This window comes from Mobula birostris, chromosome 16, assembly GCF_030028105.1.
Source record: "Mobula birostris isolate sMobBir1 chromosome 16, sMobBir1.hap1, whole genome shotgun sequence".
Classification (NCBI taxonomy): Eukaryota; Metazoa; Chordata; class Chondrichthyes; order Myliobatiformes; family Myliobatidae; genus Mobula; species Mobula birostris.
In genome coordinates this window covers 8361579-8382392 of record NC_092385.1, presented here as the reverse complement: position 1 = coordinate 8382392, position 20814 = coordinate 8361579, and the positions used below count along the sequence as shown (strand labels likewise).

The following is a 20814-nucleotide window of genomic DNA, read 5'->3' as shown; positions in this document are numbered from 1 at the left end:
TGGCTCGATGGAAGAAGTCAGAGAGTGGTGGTAGAGAATTGCTTCTCTGAGTGGAGGCCCGTGACTAGTGGTGTGCCACAGGGATCAGTGCTGGGTCCATTGTTATTTGTCATCCATACCAATGATCTGGATGATAATGTAGTAAATTGGATCAGCAAGTTTGCTGATGATACAAAGATTGGAGGTGTAGTAGACAGTGAGGAAGGTTTTCAGAGCCTGCAGAGAGACTTGGACCAGCTGGAAAAATGGGCTGAAAAATGGCAGATGGAGTTTAATACTGACAAGTGTGAGGTATTGCACGTTGGAAGGACAAACCAACGTAGAACATACAGGGTTAATGGTAAGGCACTGAGGAGTGCAGTGGAACAGAGGGATCTGGGAATACAGATACAAAATTCCCTAAAAGTGTCGTCACAGGTAGATAGGGTCGTAAAGAGAGCTTTTGGTACATTGGCCTTTATTAATCGAAGTATTGAGCATAAGAGCTGGAATGTTATGATGAGGTTGTATAAGGCATTGGTGAGGCCGAATCTGGAGTATTGTGTTCAGTTTTGGTCACCAAATTACAGGAAGGATATAAATAAGGTTGAAAGAGTGCAGAGAAGGTTTACAAGGATGTTGCCAGGACTTGAGAAACTCAGTTACAGAGAAAGGTTGAATAGGTTAGGACTTTATTCCCTGGAGCGTAGAAGAATGAGGGGAGATTTGATAGAGGTATATAAAATTATGATGGGTATAGATAGAGTGAATGCAAGCAGGCTTTTCCACTGAGGCAAGGGGAGAAAAAAACCAGAGGACATGGGTTAAGGGTGAGGGGGGGAGAAAAAAACCAGAGGACATGGGTTAAGGATGAGGGGGGAAAAGTTTAAAGGGAACATTAGGTGGGGCTTCTTCACACAGAGAGTGGTGGGAGTATGGAATGAGCTGCCAGACAAGGTGGTAAATGCGGGTTCTTTTTTAACATTTAAGAATAAATTGGACAGACACATGGATGGGAGGTGTATGGAGGGACATGGTCCGTGTGCAGGTCAGTGGGACTAGGCAGAAAATGGTTCGGCACAGCCAAGAAGGGCCAAAGGGCCTGTTTCTGTGCTGTAGTTTCTATGGTTCTATGGTTCTATTATACACATTACGCTTTCCCTCATTCAGCCTATTCAAGGATAGACTATTTCTTTATCTTTAATACAGATAGACTCAGTATAAAAAACTGTAATATTGCAACAATTGATCTGTCGGATCATAGCCCAGTCTCTATGTCTCTAATACTGGAAAGGAAAATGAGGAAAACACTATGGCGGCTAAACTCACATATACTCAATAACCCAAAAATAATGGAGAGATTAAGGGGAGAAATCAAAGAATATCTAGACCTTATGTGGCAAAGTTGTTTCCCATGATGGGGGAGTCTAGTACGAGAGGGCATGACTTCAGGATTGAAGGGCGCCCTTTCAGAACAGAAATGCGAAAAATTTTTTTTAGTCAGAGGGTGGTGAATCTATGGAATTTGTTGCCACGGGCAGCAGTGGAGGCCAAGTCATTGGGTGTATTTAAGGCAGAGATTGATAGGTATCTGAGTAGCCAGAGCATCAAAGGTTATGGTGAGAAGACGGAGCAGTGGGACTAAATAGGATAAAATGGATCAGCTCATGATAAAATGGCGGAGCAGACTCGATGGGCTGAATGGCCTACTTCTGCTCCTTTGTCTTATGGTCTTATGGTCTTAATGACACGGGAGAAACATCACCAGTGATCTTATGGGATACATTGAAAGCTGTACTGAGAGGGAAAATTATTTCCATTACCACTCACATGAAAAAAATCAATGCACAAAAATTAGCAGACCTTCAAGGAAAATTAAAACAACTTCAAGTTGTAGATAGCAACAAAAGTAATTCAAATCTAAAACAGGAAATTAGGAAATTGCAAAGTGAAATTGACGATATTTATACATTGGAAACTCGAAGAAATTTTCTTTACCTGCGACAAAAGAATTATGAAGTAGGAGGTAAATCAGCTAGATTATTAGCATATAAATTACGAAAACAACAAGCAGACAATACAATTCATAAAATAAAGAATCCAAAGACAAAACTTGTGGAGAGTACAATAGGGAAAATTCAAGAGAGTTTTGAAACATATTATCGAGAGCTGTACTCCCAACCCTGGGCCCCCAATGAGCTCTATATAGACAGTTTATTGAATTCTTTAGATCTACCTAAATTTACAGATTTACAAAATGAAAGTTTATTAGAACCAGTAACTGCCAAAGAACTGAACATGGCCATCTCTAGGTTAAAGGTTGGAAACTCCCCGGGTTCTGATGGGTTTACCTCAGAGTGGTACAAATCCCTGAAGTCACAGTTAGCCCCATTACTACTTAACACCTTTAATTGGATCTTGCAGAGAGGAGAAACTCCACCTTCCTGGAGAGAAGCGATTATTTCAGTTATTCCTAAAGAGGGTAAAGATAAACTAGAATGTGGCAATTATCGGCCAATTAGTGTTCTTAATTTGGATTACAAACTATTTACATCTATATTAGCACGCAGTTTGGAAAAGCTTTTACCTGGCCTAATCCATTTAGACCAGACTGGATTTATTCAACAAAGACAAACACAGGACAACATAAGGAGAACTCTACACATATTAGAACAGGTTAATAAGAACGAGACAGAGACAATGGTAGTAGGATTAGATGCTGAGAAAGCTTTTGATTCGGTTAGTTGGGCATTCCTATACACAGTGTTCGGAAGATTCGGCTTTCAAGAAAAGTTTATTAAAGTATGACAGCCCTACAGCCCGAATTAAGATAAATGGGGACCTCTCTGACTCCTTCATCTTAGAGAGAGGCACTAGACAGGGATGCCCAATTTCTCCTCTCCTTTTTGCGCTATATATTGAGCCGCTTCCCCAACTAATAAGACAGAGCGAAATTGTAGAAGGTATCAAGGTGGCAGGGATTGAACAGAAAGTGGCGTTATTCGCAGATGATGTTTTGGTCTATCTGAGTGAACCAGAAAAATCATTTAAAGGATTGTTTACACTGTTGGATGACTTCGGGAAAATATCAGGTTATAAAATAAATGTAAAGAAAACGCAGGTTATGTCCCTAAATTATACACCATCCAAAAAATTGCAGGATACATACGACCTTAAGTGGGAAGCTAAATCATTAAAATATTTAGGAATAACCCTGCCGAAGGATCTTTCAACGCTGTCACAGGTAAATCCTGGGCCATTAATCTCAGAGATAAAAGCAGATATGCATAGATGGAATCTTATCCCCTTTTTAAGTTTAAATTCAAGGATAAATACTATAAAAATGAATATTCTTCCTCGGTTACTGTATCTTTTCCGTACTTTACCTGTGGAGGTGGATGATAATCAATTCAGGGAATGGGACAAATGGATTTCCCGCTTCATTTGGCAAGGAAAGAAACCTAGAATTCGATATAACACCTTACAGTTAGGGAAGGAAGGAGGAGGTATGGTTCTTCCTTGCCTGAGAAATTATTTTTATGCCTCACAGATAACTCCTCTATTATATTGATGTAATAGGGAATATAAGGCTAGATGGAAGGAAATAGAATTTGGATTAGTTGACAGTTTTCCTCTACAGGCCTCAATAGCTGACAAAGGATTGATGGCCCAGTTGGAAAAATTTAAAAACAGTTGGATAAATCTTACATTAAAAGTATAGCAGAAGGTGATTAATTCGTGTGGAATTAATAACATATTAAAACTCTTCAGATGGTGTGCATATGATATCGAATTCCTTCCCAACAGAGGAGATAAAAGATTTGAATTATGGATAAAGAAAGATCTTACAACCTACCTCTCATTTATAGATAAAAGAGTATTACAAAGTTTCTAAATCCTGCAGGACAAGCATGGCCTAGAACACAATGACTTTTTTAGGTACCTTCAAGTACGAAACTATGTTAACCAGAGTTGTAGATATACAGACCTATCAACAGTAGAATTAGAATTTTTCAAGATCCTGAATTCGGCTTGCAGTTCAATACCTAGTAAATCAGTTTCTCGATTATATAATGCACTCTCCCATGCTAAAAATGTAAACACATTGTATATTAAAGAGAAGTGGGAGAAAGAAGCGGGGTTGGTACTTTCAGAGGAGGCTTGGGGGAAAATCTGCAGCTTTCAGTGGTCCTCGACTAATTCTTTGACTTGGAGAGAACACTGTTGGAAAAATATTATAAGATACTTCAAGACCCCATATCAGGAAAAATATAAAGATAGAAACGTGACGTGTTGGAGAAGGTGCGGCTCCAAGGAGGCAAATCATTTTCATATTTTCTGGGATTGCCCTAAATTAAGTATATATTGGGAAAGTATTCATAGAATATTAGTTAAGGTACTTAGGTCCCAGATACCTCTGAACTTTGAGACGCTCTATTTGGGGCATGTATTGTTTCTTGAACAGAAGGAAGATATAAAGTTGCTGCAGGCCCTCTTAGCGGCAAGTAAGAAATCAATCACTAGAAAGTGGCTAAATCCAATACCACCTACATTAGAAGATTGGCACGAAATTATCTTGGAAATATTTAAAATGGAAAAGTTGACTTACTCTCTGAAAATTCAAAAAGAAAAATTTTATCAAATCTGGAATAAATGGATTGAATATATAACCCCAATGCGAGCAGACTTCAGATGACTCTCCTAGTGATTTATACTGCTCTTCTCATCAACACAGTAATATTGCTAACGTAAGCACCCCTAGTCTAAATGTTTACTGTTTTTGTTTACTTTTGGAAAATAGAGAATTAATACAAGTAAAGGAAAAGATTTGGGAAAGGGATAAAAACTGATAAAATTAAGTAAATAAGTACATAGGGATTGGATAATTATGTCTGGGGGCTGGAGCAAGCATGAACAAGTTAGGATATAAACACCTACAATGGTTGTTACATAGGCTTACGTACAACATTTTGGACCAGAAGAAATGGTCCAGAAGAGATATATGGAAACTATTGTTAATATGTTTCTTAACAACTAATACCATTACTTAGCCTAATAGATTAGAATTACCACTGTACATAATTATCTATTTAAGTGTCTAATTTCCTTTTATATCATCTCAATGTGTACTTAAGAATGTATAAATAATTATAGTTTTATACATATAAAAAAATGGAAGAGGTTATGTGTGGAAAAAGTACATGATACTTGTGAATTCCTTATCCAAATAAAAATAAAATTAAAAAAAAAGAAAATTTATTTGAAGGGCATTTGAAGATTATTTGAAGATTTATTTGAAAGGCATTTGTGGCTCTTTTCCTTTCCCAACATCTTTCAGACTGGTGCTATGACCAACCCAGACTGTTGCCACATAGTCCTGCATGTCTTGATGGTGCCACCCTTACCATCTGCCTGGTATCATAACCCCCATCTGCTGCTGTTGAGTGTCAGGTTGGAGAGTAGTCCAGGAAGATAGGATCGGCTGAAGTGTCAACCCATTTCTAGCCACAAATGTCAGAGAGTCCAGAGTTCGAAGCCCCAGGGTCCTGACATTGGCGAGTCTGGATTTTGAAGCCTGAAGTTCAGATTCTCATCCAGGGACATCATTCATTGTCATCAGCAAGTTCTGGAGTCAATACCAAAGATCAAATCTAGATGGTCTATCAGAAGTCCAGAATGGGCAAAGAACTGGCAAATGAAAGACAATGTTGGAAAGTGTATGGTCATGCACTTTGGTGGAAGAAATAAACGGACAGACTATTATTTAGATGGAGAGAGAATTCAAAATACAGAGATGCAAAGGGACTTGGGAGTCCTTATGTAGGATACCCTAAAGATTAAACTCAAGGTTGAGTCGGTTGTGAAGAAGGCAAGTGCAATGTTGGCATTCAATATTGCATATAGTATAGAATATAAGAACAGGGATGTGATATTGAGGCTCTATAAGGCACTCGTGAGACCACACTTGGAGTATTGTGTGCAGTTTTGGGCTCCTTATTTTAGAAAGGATATACTGGCATTGGAGAGGGTTCAGAGAAGATTCACAAAAATGATTCCAGGAATGAAAGAGCTACCATAACGTCAGGCAGCTCTTGGGCTGTATTCTCTGGAGTTCAGGAGAATGGGGGGGGGGGGGGCGGGGGAGGGGGGGATCTCATAGAAACATTCCAAATGTTAAAAGGCCTGAACAGATTAGATATGGCAAAGTTATTTCCCATGGTAGGGGAGTCTAGGACAAGAGGGCAGGACTTCAGGATTGAAGTACGTCCATTTAGAACTGAGATGCAGAGAAATTACTTTAGTCAGAGGGTGGTAAATCTGTGGAATTAGTTGCCACGAGCTGTTGTGGAGGCCAAGTCATTGGGTGTATTTAAGGCAGAGATAGGCTCTTGATTAGCCAGGGCATCAAAGGGTATAGGGTGAAAGCAGGGGAATGGGGATGACTGGAAGAGTTAGATCAGCCGGTGATTGAATGGCGGATCAGAGTCCATGGGCCGAATGGCCTACTTCTGCTTCTATATCTTATGGTCTTATGGTCTAAGATGAGCCCTATTGGCTACAGCCCTGGGTCTGTGAGTCTGCAAGTCCACTGGAAGCTGGGGGCCAGGAGGCCTGTGCTGGGGTTGGAGGACTGTGTGTTGGTAGGTGGGTGAGTGATAGGAAGGAGCGAGGCTTGTTTTGCTGCTGTTTTGTAGTTGTTGCTGCTTGTATTGTCCTATGACATGATGGACAAGCGATATTCATGCCAGAATGTGTGGGAACACTTACGAGCTCCCCCAGCACGTCCTTAGAATGTGCAGGTTGTTAACAGCAGACTTCACTGCATCATTCGATGTAGATGTGATCCGAATTTGAATGTGAACCTTAAAACAACACTCAAAGTGAAACAACACACACAACGTATTCTGGAGAAACTCAGCAGGTCAGATAGCACCTATAGAGGGAAATAAACAGTCAAAGTTTTATGTGTTCCCCTCCTGACCTGCTGAGTTCCTCCAGCACGTTGTGTGTGTTGCTCAAGACTTCCAACATCTGCGGAATCTCCTGTGTCTCTGAAAATGAATTACAAGTTCTCTTGCTCTTTTCAGGGAGACACTGGGACCCCAGGTCCTCCAGGACCTCCAGGACAACAAGGACCAGTTGGTATCACAGGGCAACCTGGCTTGCGAGGTGAAGTTGGACCACCTGGCCCGCAGGGACCATCAGGAGAGAGGGTATGACAACCATGCACATGAGAAACCCTGCAGCTTACCTTCGCCAATAGCTAGACTACCACGACTTCATTTCTCACGTCGTCTTCAAAAATACCAGTGCTTTTACAGTGGAAAAGTAATTAAAGTCCCATTAGAGATTTACCAAGAAGTAGGGTTAATTACAGTTACATCTGTAGACCCTTGCTGACAACAGAAGTACAAATCTAATGTCGAACATATTCAGCTCCCACCTCAGTAGATGCACAAGGATTGTCCCAATTCCTGAATGATCCCCTTCTGCACATGCCACTCAGAATCAGAACCAGAATCAACTTTATTATCTCTGACATATATTAGATTAGACTATGAGGACACGCAGTCCTCTTTTATTGTCATTTAGTAATGCATGCATTAAAAAATGATACAATATTGCGAAATCTGTTATTTTGCTGTCAGCTTGGTCATTTTCATCTGACCTCTCTCAACAAGGCATTTTTGCCCACAAAAACTGCCACACATTGGATGTTTTTGGTTTCTCGTACCATTCTCTGTAAACTCTATAGACTGTTATACGTGAAAATCCCAGGTATCAGCAGCTTCTGAGATACTCAAACCACCCTGTCTGGCACCAGCAATCATTCCATGGTCAAAGTTACTTAAATCACATTTCTTCCCCATTCCTGATGTTTGGTCTGACCAACAACTGAACCTCTTGATCATGTCCCATGCTTTTATGCATTGAGTTGTTGCCACATGATTAGCTGATTAGATATTTGTATTAATGAGCAGATGTACAGGTGTACCTAATAAAGTATCCAATATATATAACAAAAAGAGAACAGAAAAATCAAGGTAGTATACATGGGGTAATTGTCCATTCAGAAATTTGATGACAGAGGGAAATAAGATGTTCCTAAAACTTTGAGTGTGAGTTGTTTGGCTCAATATATTGGGTCCAGGATAGATCTTTGCAGGTGTTTACACCCAGGAACTTGAAACTGCTCACCCCTTGATAAGGACAGGTGTGTGTTCCTTCGACTTCCCCTTCCTGGTCCATAATCAATTCTTTGGACTTACTGACACTGAGTACAATATATTCCATTTGAAAGTTGTTAAGAAATTTGCATCTCTCAGAAGTTGATTTCATGTCGCACAATTTACCGTGCAAAAATATAATTCTCCTTATCTGCCGGCTGTCCATTATGTTAAACATGTGACCTCTGATGACTGATTTTAAACTTCTAAAGAAAGACAGACTAGCTCTATTTGTCACCTGTGCATTGAAGCATTTCATACAGTGCAATGCATCACCTGCATCAACTACCAACACCATCTGCTGATGTGCTGAGGGCAGCTTGTGATTGTCTCCATGCCTACAGCACCAACATAATATACTGGCAACTCACTAATCCTAACCCTAACTGTGAGTCTTTGGACTGGGAGGAAACTAGAGCACCAGGAGGAAGACCATGCAGTCACAGGGAGAGTGTACAAAGTCCTTACAGGCAGCAGCGCGAATTGAACCCTGATCAGTTGTCACCTGGCTCTATGAAGCTATGCCTTGATTGCTACAGTACTGTTACAAACTCCAGCATTTGTCTGCCTGTCCTCTGGTCCTAGACTCTCCCACTCTTGGAGATATCCTCTACACGTCCACTCTATTCGGTGAAATTCACCTTTATTCCGAACCCCAGTGAGTACATGCCCAGAGCCATCAAATGCTTCTCGTACATTAACCCTTTCATTCTAGGGATTGGTCTCATAAACCTCATTTGGACCCTCTCCAATGACAGCACACCATTCCTTATGCATGGCATGTACAGCTACTTACAACACTCCAAATGCAAGTTGGAAGGTTAATTGACCACTGCATATTGTTCTAAGTGTGAAAATGTGCGGCAGAATCCAGGGAGATTGATGGGAATGTAGGGCAAATTTAGAAAATGGTATTGATGCAGGGGTAATGTCCATGATGGTCAGCACACCGTAGGGTCTGTTTCCATCTCTGACTCTGCAACTCTAACCTTAGTTATCCAGTTATTTTATCATGAGACTTGTTGCAAGAGTATTCTTTCAATGTTTTTTTTTTTACTTAAGGGTTTACCAGGACTTCCAGGAAGAGATGGAACAGTGGGTCTACCAGGAGCACCAGGACTACCAGGACCACAGGTCAGTTCACCAAGTCAAGTTTTTACATGGAGTCAGTTCACAGACTATCGATTCACAGAGCAATACAACATAAAAACAGGCCATTCGGACTATCTGTTCTGCCTCATTCCATCAGTCCGTACCTGGACCATAGACTTCCATACCCCTCCCATCCATGTACTTATCCAAATATCTCATAAATGTTACAATCAAACCTACATCCACTGGCAGCTCATTCCATACTCGCACGACCTTCCCTGTGAAGATGTTCCCCATCATGACTCCCTTAAATATTTCACTTTTCACTCTCAACTGTGACCTCTACTTCTTGACTTACCCAACCTCGGGGGAGGGGGTGTGGGGAAGCCTGATTGCATTAACCCTACCTATGCCCCCAATAATTTTGTATACATGAAGGAATAGTTCCCAACCAGTGTCAAAAACTGTGACTGAATCAGGTATCTTTAGAACTTCAGTCTAAAGCTCTCCTAAACTGATAAACACGAGAAATCCTGCAGACACTAGAAATGCAAAGCAACACACGCAAAATGCTGAAGGAACTCAGCAGGTTAGGCAGCATCTATGGAAATGAATAAACAGTCGATGTTTTGGGCCAAGACCCTTCTTCAGGACTGAAAAGGAAGGGAGCAGATGCCAGAACAAAGAGGTGGGAGGAGGGGAAGGAGGATAGCTAGTAGGTGATAGGTGAAGCCAGATGGGTAGGAAAGGTAAAGGGCTGGAGAGGAAGGAATCTGATGGGACAGTGGACCATGGGAGAAAAGGAAAGAAGAGGAGCACCAGCTGGAGGTGATGGGTAGGTGAAGAGAAGAGAAGGGAAGGGAGTTTGAGGGGAACCAGAATGGGGAATGGATAAAGGAACACGAGATTCTGCCGATGCTGGAAGTCTAGAGCATCACATGTAAACTGCTGGAGGAACTCATCAGGTCAGTTAGCATCTACGGAGGGGAATATGCAGCTGATGCTTCATGCTAAGACTCTTCAACAGAATAAAGGGAAAAGGGAGAGAAGAAGGAGAAATTATTGAAGAAATTATGTTTAGAGAAAGTAACGTTAATGCCATCAAGTTGGAGGGTTTCCAGATGGAAAATATTCACATTAATTTAATAAAAATCACACTTCATTGCTGAAGGTCAGGTGAATGGAGCCACTTTGGAGGTGATAGCTTTGGCTGGTGTAACATCAATGGGGCACTTAGAAAATCCTCCTTCCCTCCTCTCATCAACCTTACAGAGAAAATCTAGATTCAGCACTGCGTCCAGGGACAGAGCAAGTTAAACACACCACAGCTGAGCTCCACACTAACGTTCCACGCACCAGCCTCGCCATTCTGGAACGTGCCAGCCAGCCTTTAGCATAATCCAGTTCTGTAAAACCATGTCCCGTCTGCCTGATCAGGTGGATCTAACAGATTCACGGCAATGTGGAGTCCTGGCCTGTATTTCTCTCTCAGTCAACAGCACCAAGGCTGAGGCAGGTAATCAGGCCCTCGCTATGCAGAATTAGCTTGCTGCATCTCCATCTTATGAAGGTGGCTACACTTCCAAACATGTTATTGGCTGTACTGTGGGATGTCTCATGTTATAGATGCAAATATTTTAAACCATGACAAGGATTAGATTTGCTTTATTTGTCACATGTACATCGATGCCTCTGAATACCCAGTGAAATGCATCACTTGTGTCAACAGCCAAGGATGTACTGGGGAAGCCTGCAAGTTTTGCCGTGCTTATGGTGTCAACATAGCATGCCCACTATATACTAACTCTAAACCATATATCTTTGGAATATGGGGGGGAAAAAAAACAGACTACCTGGAGGAAATCCACATAGTCAAGGGGAGAACTTCCAGACTCCTTACAGCAGCGAAATTTAACCCAGGTCACTGGCACGTAATAGCGTTACATTAACTGCTTCACTACTGTTTCACCCCCAACCACCACACCACCATGCAATTAACCCTAACCATGCCATGGTAGTGGGGCGGTTAGCGCAACGTTAATACAGATCACGATGGCGGAGTTTGGGGTTTGTTTCCAGCGTCCACTGTACGAAAGTTTGTACGTTCTTCCATGTGTGCATGGGTTTCCTCTGGGTACTCCAATTTCCTCCCACGCAGTCTGAAGTTGTACTGGTCATTGTAAATTGGCCTATGAATAGTCTGTGGGTTGCTGAGCGGCTCGGCTTGGTGGGCTGGAAAGGCCTGATCCACACTGTGTCTCTAAATAAAATATACTATTGATAGTTCTTTGGAAATTCCAAGCTTCCTGGATTATACCTGTTTAAAACACCATCGTGAGCTTCAAAGTATCCACTGCATCGGGGATCGGGGACAGACGCTGAACCCAAATAGTCTTAGCAGTAGTGGATGAGTGCACAAGTATTTGGGATCTTATTTAATAAAAATACAAAGCGTAGGATTTATAAGAATTAAATGGGGGTTTTAATTATAAAATGGCAATATAGAACATTGAATATAAAACATTATGCAACATTACTGGCCCTTTGGCCCAAAATGTTGTGAGGACCTTTTTACCTGTGCTTAAATTCCCAACCTAGGGTCTCCGGACCCCTCGGTTAATGACAGGGGTCCATGGCATAAAAAGGGTCCTTCCCTTCTCCATGGTCCTCCATGTCCCTATCTACGAGCCCCTTAAATGAGGGGTTCCGAACCTGAGGTGGGTTTACGAGCAGAATGGCTGGATGGGTCAGAAGAGCCTGTTCCATGCTCAGTTAATGGAAAGGCTCCATGGCATTATAAAAAAGGATTGGAGCCCCTGCTCTATAACCACCTGACAGCACATTCCACGCTCCAACCACTCTCTGTGTAAAAACCTTACCTCTGACATCTCCACTATACTTTGCTCCAATCACCTTAAAATGATGTCCCCTCGAATTAGCCATCTCTGCCCTGGGAAAACGTCTCTGGCTGTCCACTCTATCTATGCATCTTATTATCTTGTACACCTCTTTCAAGTCACATCTCATCCTCCTTTTCTGCAGAGAGAAAAACCCTAGCTCACTCTACCTTTCCTCATGAGATATATTTATTGAAATAAGATTAATAATAAATTAATTTTTTATGTAGGGTTTGCCAGGTCTGCAGGGTCCATCAGGTGACAAGGTAGGAACCAGATTTCCACATTAATTTCCTTTTATTCATGATGCATTATCTATGAATCCCGTGGTCATTTTTATAAATTCTGTGCAGGGTGAAACTGGAATAGGAAAGCCTGGACCAAGAGGAGATAGGGGAGACCCAGGATCAAGGGTAAGAGCCCTTTTCTTCTTGCTTCTGAATCTCGAGCGTGTGCTTTAACTTCAAGCTCAGATCCTCTGCTGCTTTGTCGAAGTTGGAATATGACCGTGCAGCCAAGTCGAAAGTAACCCTGAAGCTGGGAACCGATCTCCCAGCAAAAGGGATTGCAGAGTTTGAAATTTGAAATGGTTGATCATAAGGTACCAAATCTTAGAGCAGAGCTTGACTGAGAAGTTTCAGATGGAATTCAACGCAGAGAAGTGTGGTTTGAATTTGAAGGCAGAATACAGGGTCAATGGCCGGATTCTTGGTAGGATGGAGGAGCAGAAGGATCTTGAGTTCCATGTCCATAAATCCCTCAAAGTTGCCACACATTTTAGTAGGGCTTGTAAGAAGGTGTATGGTATATTTCCCTTCATTAGTCAGGGCTGCGTTCAAGAGCTTCAAGATAATACCGCAGCACCATAAAACCTTGATTAGACGTGTCATTCATTCTTTCATTATGTGCTGTGTCATATGATGTGGGTGATCATGGTCTTGACCATGATTGATCTTGGCAAAGTTTTCTACAGAAGTGGTTTGCCATTGCCTTCTTCTGGGCAGTGTCCTTACAAGATGGGTGACCCCAGCCATTATCAATACTCTTCAGAGATTGTCTGCCTGTTGTCAGTGGTCGCATAACCAGGACTTGTGATGTGCACTGGCTGCTCAAATGACCATCCACCACCTGCTCCCATGGCTTCACATGACCCTGATCGGCAGGTTAAGCAGGAGCTACACCTTGTCCAAGGGTGACCTGCAGGCTAATGGAGGGAAGGAGCGCCTTACACCTCCTTTGGTAGAGACGTATCTCTACCCCACCACCCACTTGGAATATTGTGTTCAATTCTGGCTATTTCATTATAGGAAGAACATAGAAGCTCTTGAGAGGGTGCAGGGGTGATTTTTCAAGATGTTGCCTGGATTAGAAAACAAGTCATAAGAGGATAGGTTGAGCGAGCTAGGGCTTTTTGCTTTGGAGTGAAGGAACATGAGAGGTGACTTGATAGGGGTGTACAAGGTGATAAGAAGCATAGATCGAGTGACTAGCCAGAGACTTTTCTCCAGGCCGGAAATGACTACTCCCAGAGGGTGTAGTTTTAAGGTGAATTGAGGAAAGTGTATGGGGGAGGTCAGAGATATGAGTTTTACACAGAGAGTGGTGAGTGTGTGGAACACCCTGTCAAGTGTGGTGAGATATGGTGTGTGGTGAGATACGTGCTTTGCACAGAGAGTGGTGAGCATGTGAAACACCCTGTCAGGTGTGGTGAGATATGGTGTGTGGTGAGATACGTGCTTTACACAGAGAGTGGAGAGCATGTGGAACACCCTGCCAAGTGTGGTGAGATATGGTGTGTGGTGAGATACGTGCTTTACACAGAGAGTGGTGAGCGTGTGGAACACCCTGTCAGGTGTGGTGAGATATGGTGTGTGGTGAGATACGTGCTTTACGCAGAGAGTGGAGAGCGTGTGGAACACCCTGCCAAGTGTGGTGAGATATGGTGTGTGGTGAGATACGTGCTTTACACAGAGAGTGGAGAGCGTGTGGAACACCCTGTCAGGTGTGGTGAGATATGGTGTATGGTGAGATACATGCTTTGCACAGAGAGTGTTGAGTGTGTGGAACACCCTGCCAGGTGTGGTGAGATATGGTGTGTGGTGAGATACGTGCTTTACACAGAGAGTGGTGAGCGTGTGGAACACCCTGTCAGGTGTGGTGAGATATGGTGTATGGTGAGATACGTGCTTTGCACAGAGAGTGTTGAGTGTGTGGAACACCCTGTCAGGTGTGGTGAGATATGGTGTGTGGTGAGATACGTGCTTTACACACAGAGTGCTGAGCGTGTGGAACACCTTGCCAAGTGTGGTGAGATATGGTGTGTGGTGAGATACGTGCTTTACACAGAGAGTGGTGAGTGTGGAACACCCTGTCAGGTGTGGTGAGATACGTGCTTTACACAGAGAGTGGTGAGTGTGTGGAACACCCTGCCAAGCGTGGTGGTAGAGGCAGATACATTAAGGGCGTTTAAGAAGCTCATAGATAGGCACACGGATGATGGAAAAATGGAGGGCTGTATTGGAAGGAATGCTTAGGCCGATCTTAGAGTAGTCTAAAAGGTTGGCACGACATCGTGAACTGAGGGTGCTGTGCCGTGCTGAGGTGTTCTATGTGTAAATCCAAAGTTTCACCCCTCCCCTCCCCACCTATTTTTCAATAATCAATCTGAAGGAGTTGTATTGATTCCCAGTTCAGAATCACATAGATGCAACAAAAGATAAGCAGGTTTGCAGGCTCTGACAGTATTTGGATATTATTTTAAAGTTGCTTAACAAACTAGCGAAGAGTAACAACATGAAACATTACAGCACTGTTACAGGCCCTTTGGCCAATGATGTGGTGCTGACCTTTTAACCAACTCTAAGGCCAACCTAAACCTTTTCTCCACTTCTCTATCATTTGAGTTGAGTTCTGAAATGATGTTTTACCCCCGAAGGCTTTGCTTTAAACAACAATCACTTTTGAGGTTAACTTATTATTAGTGTGCGACATATTCTGTAGCATCCTGGGATTGGAAAAGTGGAGACTTGATGTTTGTTTTTTGCTGGTGCTTTGAACTAAAAACAGACTAAAATATTGTCATTCCTGTCTTACCAGGGTGAAGATGGAAGACCAGGCTTAGCTGGAGAACGTGGACTCGCAGTAACTACTTTCCTCTTTAATCTTTTAAAAAATGAAGTTTTGATTAGCTGGCTCAATTTTAATTTTCAACCATGCTCCATTGTTTTATCAGGGGCCTCCTGGTAACCGAGGAGAAATGGGGACCAAAGTAAGTATCTTCTATTCAGATCTTCTCTAAGCTGTTAGGCCTGTGAATGGAAAAACATATCAAAGTCACATCCTTGTCAGGGTAGGAGAGAGGCCAGAAGTGGTCATAGTCTTCCTGAACAGCTGTGAGGTTTCCTTTAAAACAAGGGCTTCCAAACCATTTTTATGCCATGAGCCCCAACCATTAACCGAGGGGTCTGTGGATCCCAGGTTGGGAACCCCTGCCTTACAAGATGCTGAGGGAAAGGTTGCACTGTAGAGAATACAAATGGACAACAATTGACACTGTGACTTCATCCAGCACCTTTGTCCTGTCTGCAATAGGCAGGATTTTCCAGGCACCATCCATTTTAATTCCAATCCCCATTCATATTCTGACATGTCTGTCCATGGCCACCTCTACCACCACAATGAGGCCACTCTCTGGTTGGAGGAGTGACACCTCATGTTCCTTCTGAATAGCTTCCAACCTCACAGCATGAACATCGATTTCACTAACTTCCGGTAAATTGTCTCCCTTCCCCTTTCTGTCTTTTTCCATTCCCCATTGTCTCCCCTCTTACCTCTTCTCTTCTCCTCAACTGCATATCACCTCCCTCTGATGCCCTCCTCCTTCCTTTTCTCCCTTGGTCCACTCTCCTCTCCTATCAGATTCCTTCTTCTTCAGCCCTTTACCTCTTCCTTTCTGTTCCTGTTGAAAGGTCCCAACTCGAAACATTTGTTAATTCCCATAGGTGCTGCCTGATCTGCTGAGTTCCTCCAGTAATTTTTGTGTGTGACACCATAGCCATTGTGAAGTTGATGAGGAATGATTAACATAGCAACTTACAGTGTATATGTCAGGATAAAAGCAGCTGGTGGAATAGTGGCATCAGCGCCGGACTTCAGAGCGAAGGCTCCCGAGTTCGAATTCAGCCGGCTCCCTTGCACACTTTCCATCCATGCTGGGTTGAGGTCAAGGTAGCAACTCGGCCTCGTAAAAATAAGAAAGCCTGCTAAAAAAAATGCTGTCACGACGGCGTCCTGATGACTCCACTCGGAGTTAAGGGCTTTCCTCTTCTTCTATGTCAGGATAAAGGAAATTGCAGGTTCATGGGGGCGGGGCGGGATGGGATATATGTCAACTTGAAGAGATTCTGGCCACTGTAAGATTGATCAGTGGAGACACCAACAGGAACTGGTACCTTGAAACATCAGAATCAAGAGCAAAATGAAGTTGTTACGGAGCAAGTGCAATGCAGGTAGCCAATAAGGTACAAGGTTATAATAAGGTAGATTGTGAGAACAAGAGACCACCTTATCATACTAGGGTACCAAAGTTGAAAGTAAATTTATTATCAGAGTATATTTGTCACTATATACTATCAGGAGATCCATTTTCTTGCAAGCAGTTCACAGTAGAACAAAAAAATGCAACAGAATCAATAAAAAATACACAGACTGACAAACAACCAATGTGCTAAGGAAGACATTTATTACAACTGATCCAATATTACAGATAGGAGAATCCATAATAACTGTCTGGATATAATATTACAGGATAACCCAGCAAGAACAACCTACTTAATAGATATAGCCGTTCCAAACACACATAACCTACAGAAATCAATAAGTGAAAAACACCAGAAATATACTGAATTAAACAAAGAAAATGAAAGACTTTGGAACATGAACAGGGTATATATTGTCCCGATAGTATTATCTACAACTGGGTTCATCCCAAAGGCACTACACAATACCATTATACAATTAGGGCTACATAGTAATATCTATGTAAATCTTCAGAAAGCCACAATACTAAACACCACGAGAAAAGTCCGAAAGTTCCTAGCAATTGAAAAATGAGTGTGCTTGAATATGCCCTTACCTCAGGTTTTACCAGCTGAGGGAAAAAGAACAAAAAAAAAACAATAAAATAAATTAATAGATAGTTCGATAAATAATACTGAAATCATGAATTGCCCTTGAAAGTGCATCTGTAGGTTGTGGAATTAGTTCAGTGTTGAGGTGAGTGAAGTTATCCACACTGATTGAAGGGTAACTATTGCACTTGACCCTGGTAGTGTGAGACCCAAGGCTCCTGTACCTCCTGCCAAAGGGCAGCAGTGAGAAGAGAGCATGGCCTGAATGGTAGGGGTACAAAAATGAACAAATAGAACTTAATTCTGGTTATGATTGGTTGTTGATATGGATATTGACATTCAGTAGTCTTATAAGAATGGGAACAACTATCCCTGAGCCTGGTCTTCAAGCCCTGTATCCTCTGCCTGTCGAGAAGGAGGAGAGAAGAAAGAATACCTGGGGTGGGTGGGGTCTTTGTTTATGTTGGTTGTTTTACCGAGGCAGTAAGAAGCATAGACAGAGACCATGGGGGGGAGGGAGGCTGGTTTCCATCATGTGCTGAGCTATGTCCACAACTCTGCATGTTCTTACAGTCATTTGCAGAGTAGTTGCCATGCCAAGTTGTGATGAAGCTGGATAAAATGCTTTCTATGGAGAATCAATTAAATTTGAGAGGTTTGGAGAAGACATGGCAAGTTTCTTTAGCCTGCTGAGGAAGTAGAGATGCTGGTGAGCTTCTTTGGTATGTTATGAACATGGTTGGACTAAGACACATTATTGGTGATGTCTCTCCCAGGAACTTGAAGCTCTCAGCCCACTGTTGATGTAAACAGAAGCATGTACACCACACGGCCTCATCCCCATACCTCCCTACAACCCCTTCCTGACATCAATGACCAGCTCCTCTTTGATTCCAGGATTGAAAGGCTTATCATATGACTCTGGGCCTCTACTCACTGGAATTCAGACGAATGAGTGGTAACCTCTTTAAAACCTGTCGAATAATGGAAGGCCTCGATAAGAAGGATGTGGAGGGGATGTTTCCTATGATGGAAGAGTCTAAGTCCAGAGAGCACAGCCTTAGAATAGGGGGGTGTTCTTTTAGAACAGAGATAAGGAGGAATTTCTTTAGCCAGAGAGTGGTGAATTTGTGGAATTTGTTGCCACAGGTGGCTGTGTAGGCCAAGTCATTGAGTATATTTAAGGCATAGATTGATAAATTCTTGATTAGTCAGGCCATGAAAGGATTTGTGGAGAAGGCAGGAGATTGGGACCAAGAGGAAAAATAGATCAGCCATGATGAAATGGTGGAGCAGACTCATTGGGCCAGATAGCCTAGTTGCACTCCTATATCATACGCTCATTATAGACCTGGGGGGGCACCTGGATAACAGACTTGAGTGGAGCACCAGCACTCAGAGTCGTGTCTCCTCCCTGAGGAGACTGAGGTCCTTTAGAGTATGCAGGCCTCACCTTCATGTGTTCTGCCAGTCTTTTGTTGCCAGTGCAATATGTTATGTGATGGTGTGCTGGGGCAATGGCATCAACACGGGTAATGCCAACAGGCTCAATAAACTGATTAGAAAGGCTGGCTCTGTTATAGGAGTCAAACTGGACACACTGAAGGCTGTGGTAGAACAAAGGCCCCTACGGAAAATCCTGCAAATTCTGGACAAAGTTTCCCATGGCACCTTGGCTGAACAGTGGAGCACTTTTAGTAATAGAGTAAGATAACTGTGGTGCTCCAAAGAGCGCTATATGAGGTCATTCTTACCCTCGGCCATTAAACTCTATAATGAATCAACCTATAGCCGGGGAAGTGATGACCCCCTCCTGCTAGACTGTTTGTGGTAACTTTTTTTTATTCTTTCTACTTCTCTTCTAATATTTATATCTGTGCACTTGTAACACTACTGTGACACTTAATTTCTTTTGGGATCAATGAAGTATCTATCTATAGTCTAAAGGTGTTTTGTTTTGCTGAGATTGAGGGTAAGATTGTTGTCATGACACCATATTACTAAGTTTTCAGTCTCCTTCCTGTACTCCAAGTCTTAGATATTTGAGATATGATCCATTATGGTGTATCACCTGTAAGCTTATAGATGGAGTTAGAGTACCAGTGGTGAAGAGGGCAGATACACAGAAAGCTGTTGTAACATTTAAGCTGAGGAAAATCCTTTGTCTTTGCATTGTAGGGAGAGCGTGGATCAGCTGGACAGAAAGGAGATAAGGTATGTAGCAATGTTACTGAGCACATAAAACCAGGTCTTGTATCTCACATTTGCTTTCTGCTTGTCTTCCCTCTACTGTGACAAAGCAGATTGAAAAGAGACAACTCTTCAGAAGTCACCTGAAACCTGTCAACAATTCGAGTCAGGCACTGAACAGGTCCCTTGTCCTTGCTCCAACATTCAGTAAAATGGTCATTAATCCTTCAACCCAAGTCTATTTTCTACACAATCTCAAAATGTATTGATTGCAGTGTGAAAGTGTTCAGTGAAAAGTCACCCACAGCCTGCTGAAATAGAGAGTACCAAATATTCACAAGGCTCTGTGTGGGAATATGTCACTTCATCCTCTCAAATCGAACACCCAAAACTGAGTCCTTGAATTCAGAAATCTACTCCTGAGAGGAAGCATCCATTGTATAAAACCCTGACATAGCTGGGGACAAAAAAGCATGAGCTACCTGTCCTAGTGAAGGAGAATTGAATATCAGAATGCCATTTTCTCAGAGGATGTGTAAGATCCCTTTCCAGTGCAATTGAACAACTGAGGCTAAAGACACAAAGCATGGTTATACAAGGTCAAGATATATTCAGATTCACAAAGAACAGCTTAGAAATGTCCACATAGTCTCCCAACTCATGAAGATCTTGCCCTTATCATATCTAATTTAGGTCCTATTTTAGATATGGCGGTACAGTAGTTGGAGGTTCTGCCTCACAGCTGGAGCAACCGTGGTTCGATCCTGACCTCCAGTGTATGCATGGTCTCCTGAAACATCGAATGTTTTGCCCAGGTCCTCCACTTTCTTCCCACATCCCAAAGGAATGCTAGTTGGTGGGTTCAGGTACTGTAAATTGGCCAAGGGACAAGTGCATGAAAGGAGAACTATGGGTGAAATTAATAGACCTGAGAGCGAGAGAATAAGTTCCTGAGAAATAGAGCCATAGAGCACTAAAGCACAGGAACAGGCCCTTTGGCTGATCTAGTCTGTGACAAACTATTATTCTGTCTAGTCCTGTTGACCTGCGTCCAGACCATAGCTCTCCATATTCCTTCCATGTCGTATGATGTGGGCGATCATGGTCTTCCCATGACCACGATTGTTCTTGGCAAATTTTTCCAAGGAAGTGGTTCGCCATTGCCTTCTCCTGGGCAGTGTCTTTACAAGACAGGAGACCTCAGCTGTTATCAATACCCTTCAGAGATTGTCTGCCTGGCATCAGTGGTTGCATAACCAGGACTTCTGATGTGCACCAGCTGCTCAAATGACCACCCAT

General features: G+C 42.5%; 1 protein-coding gene across 1 annotated transcript in view; it reads left to right on the top strand.

Moving 5' to 3' along the window:
* col7a1l (collagen type VII alpha 1-like) overlaps positions 1-20814 on the top strand; it is a 363635-nt gene that overhangs the window by 315584 nt on the left and 27237 nt on the right. The window contains exons 100-106 of the mRNA XM_072281015.1: positions 7068-7193; positions 9270-9341; positions 12427-12462; positions 12550-12609; positions 15293-15337; positions 15429-15464; positions 19504-19539. Of these exons, the coding sequence (XP_072137116.1) occupies positions 7068-7193; positions 9270-9341; positions 12427-12462; positions 12550-12609; positions 15293-15337; positions 15429-15464; positions 19504-19539 (411 nt within the window). The remainder of the gene's footprint in view (positions 1-7067; positions 7194-9269; positions 9342-12426; positions 12463-12549; positions 12610-15292; positions 15338-15428; positions 15465-19503; positions 19540-20814) is intronic.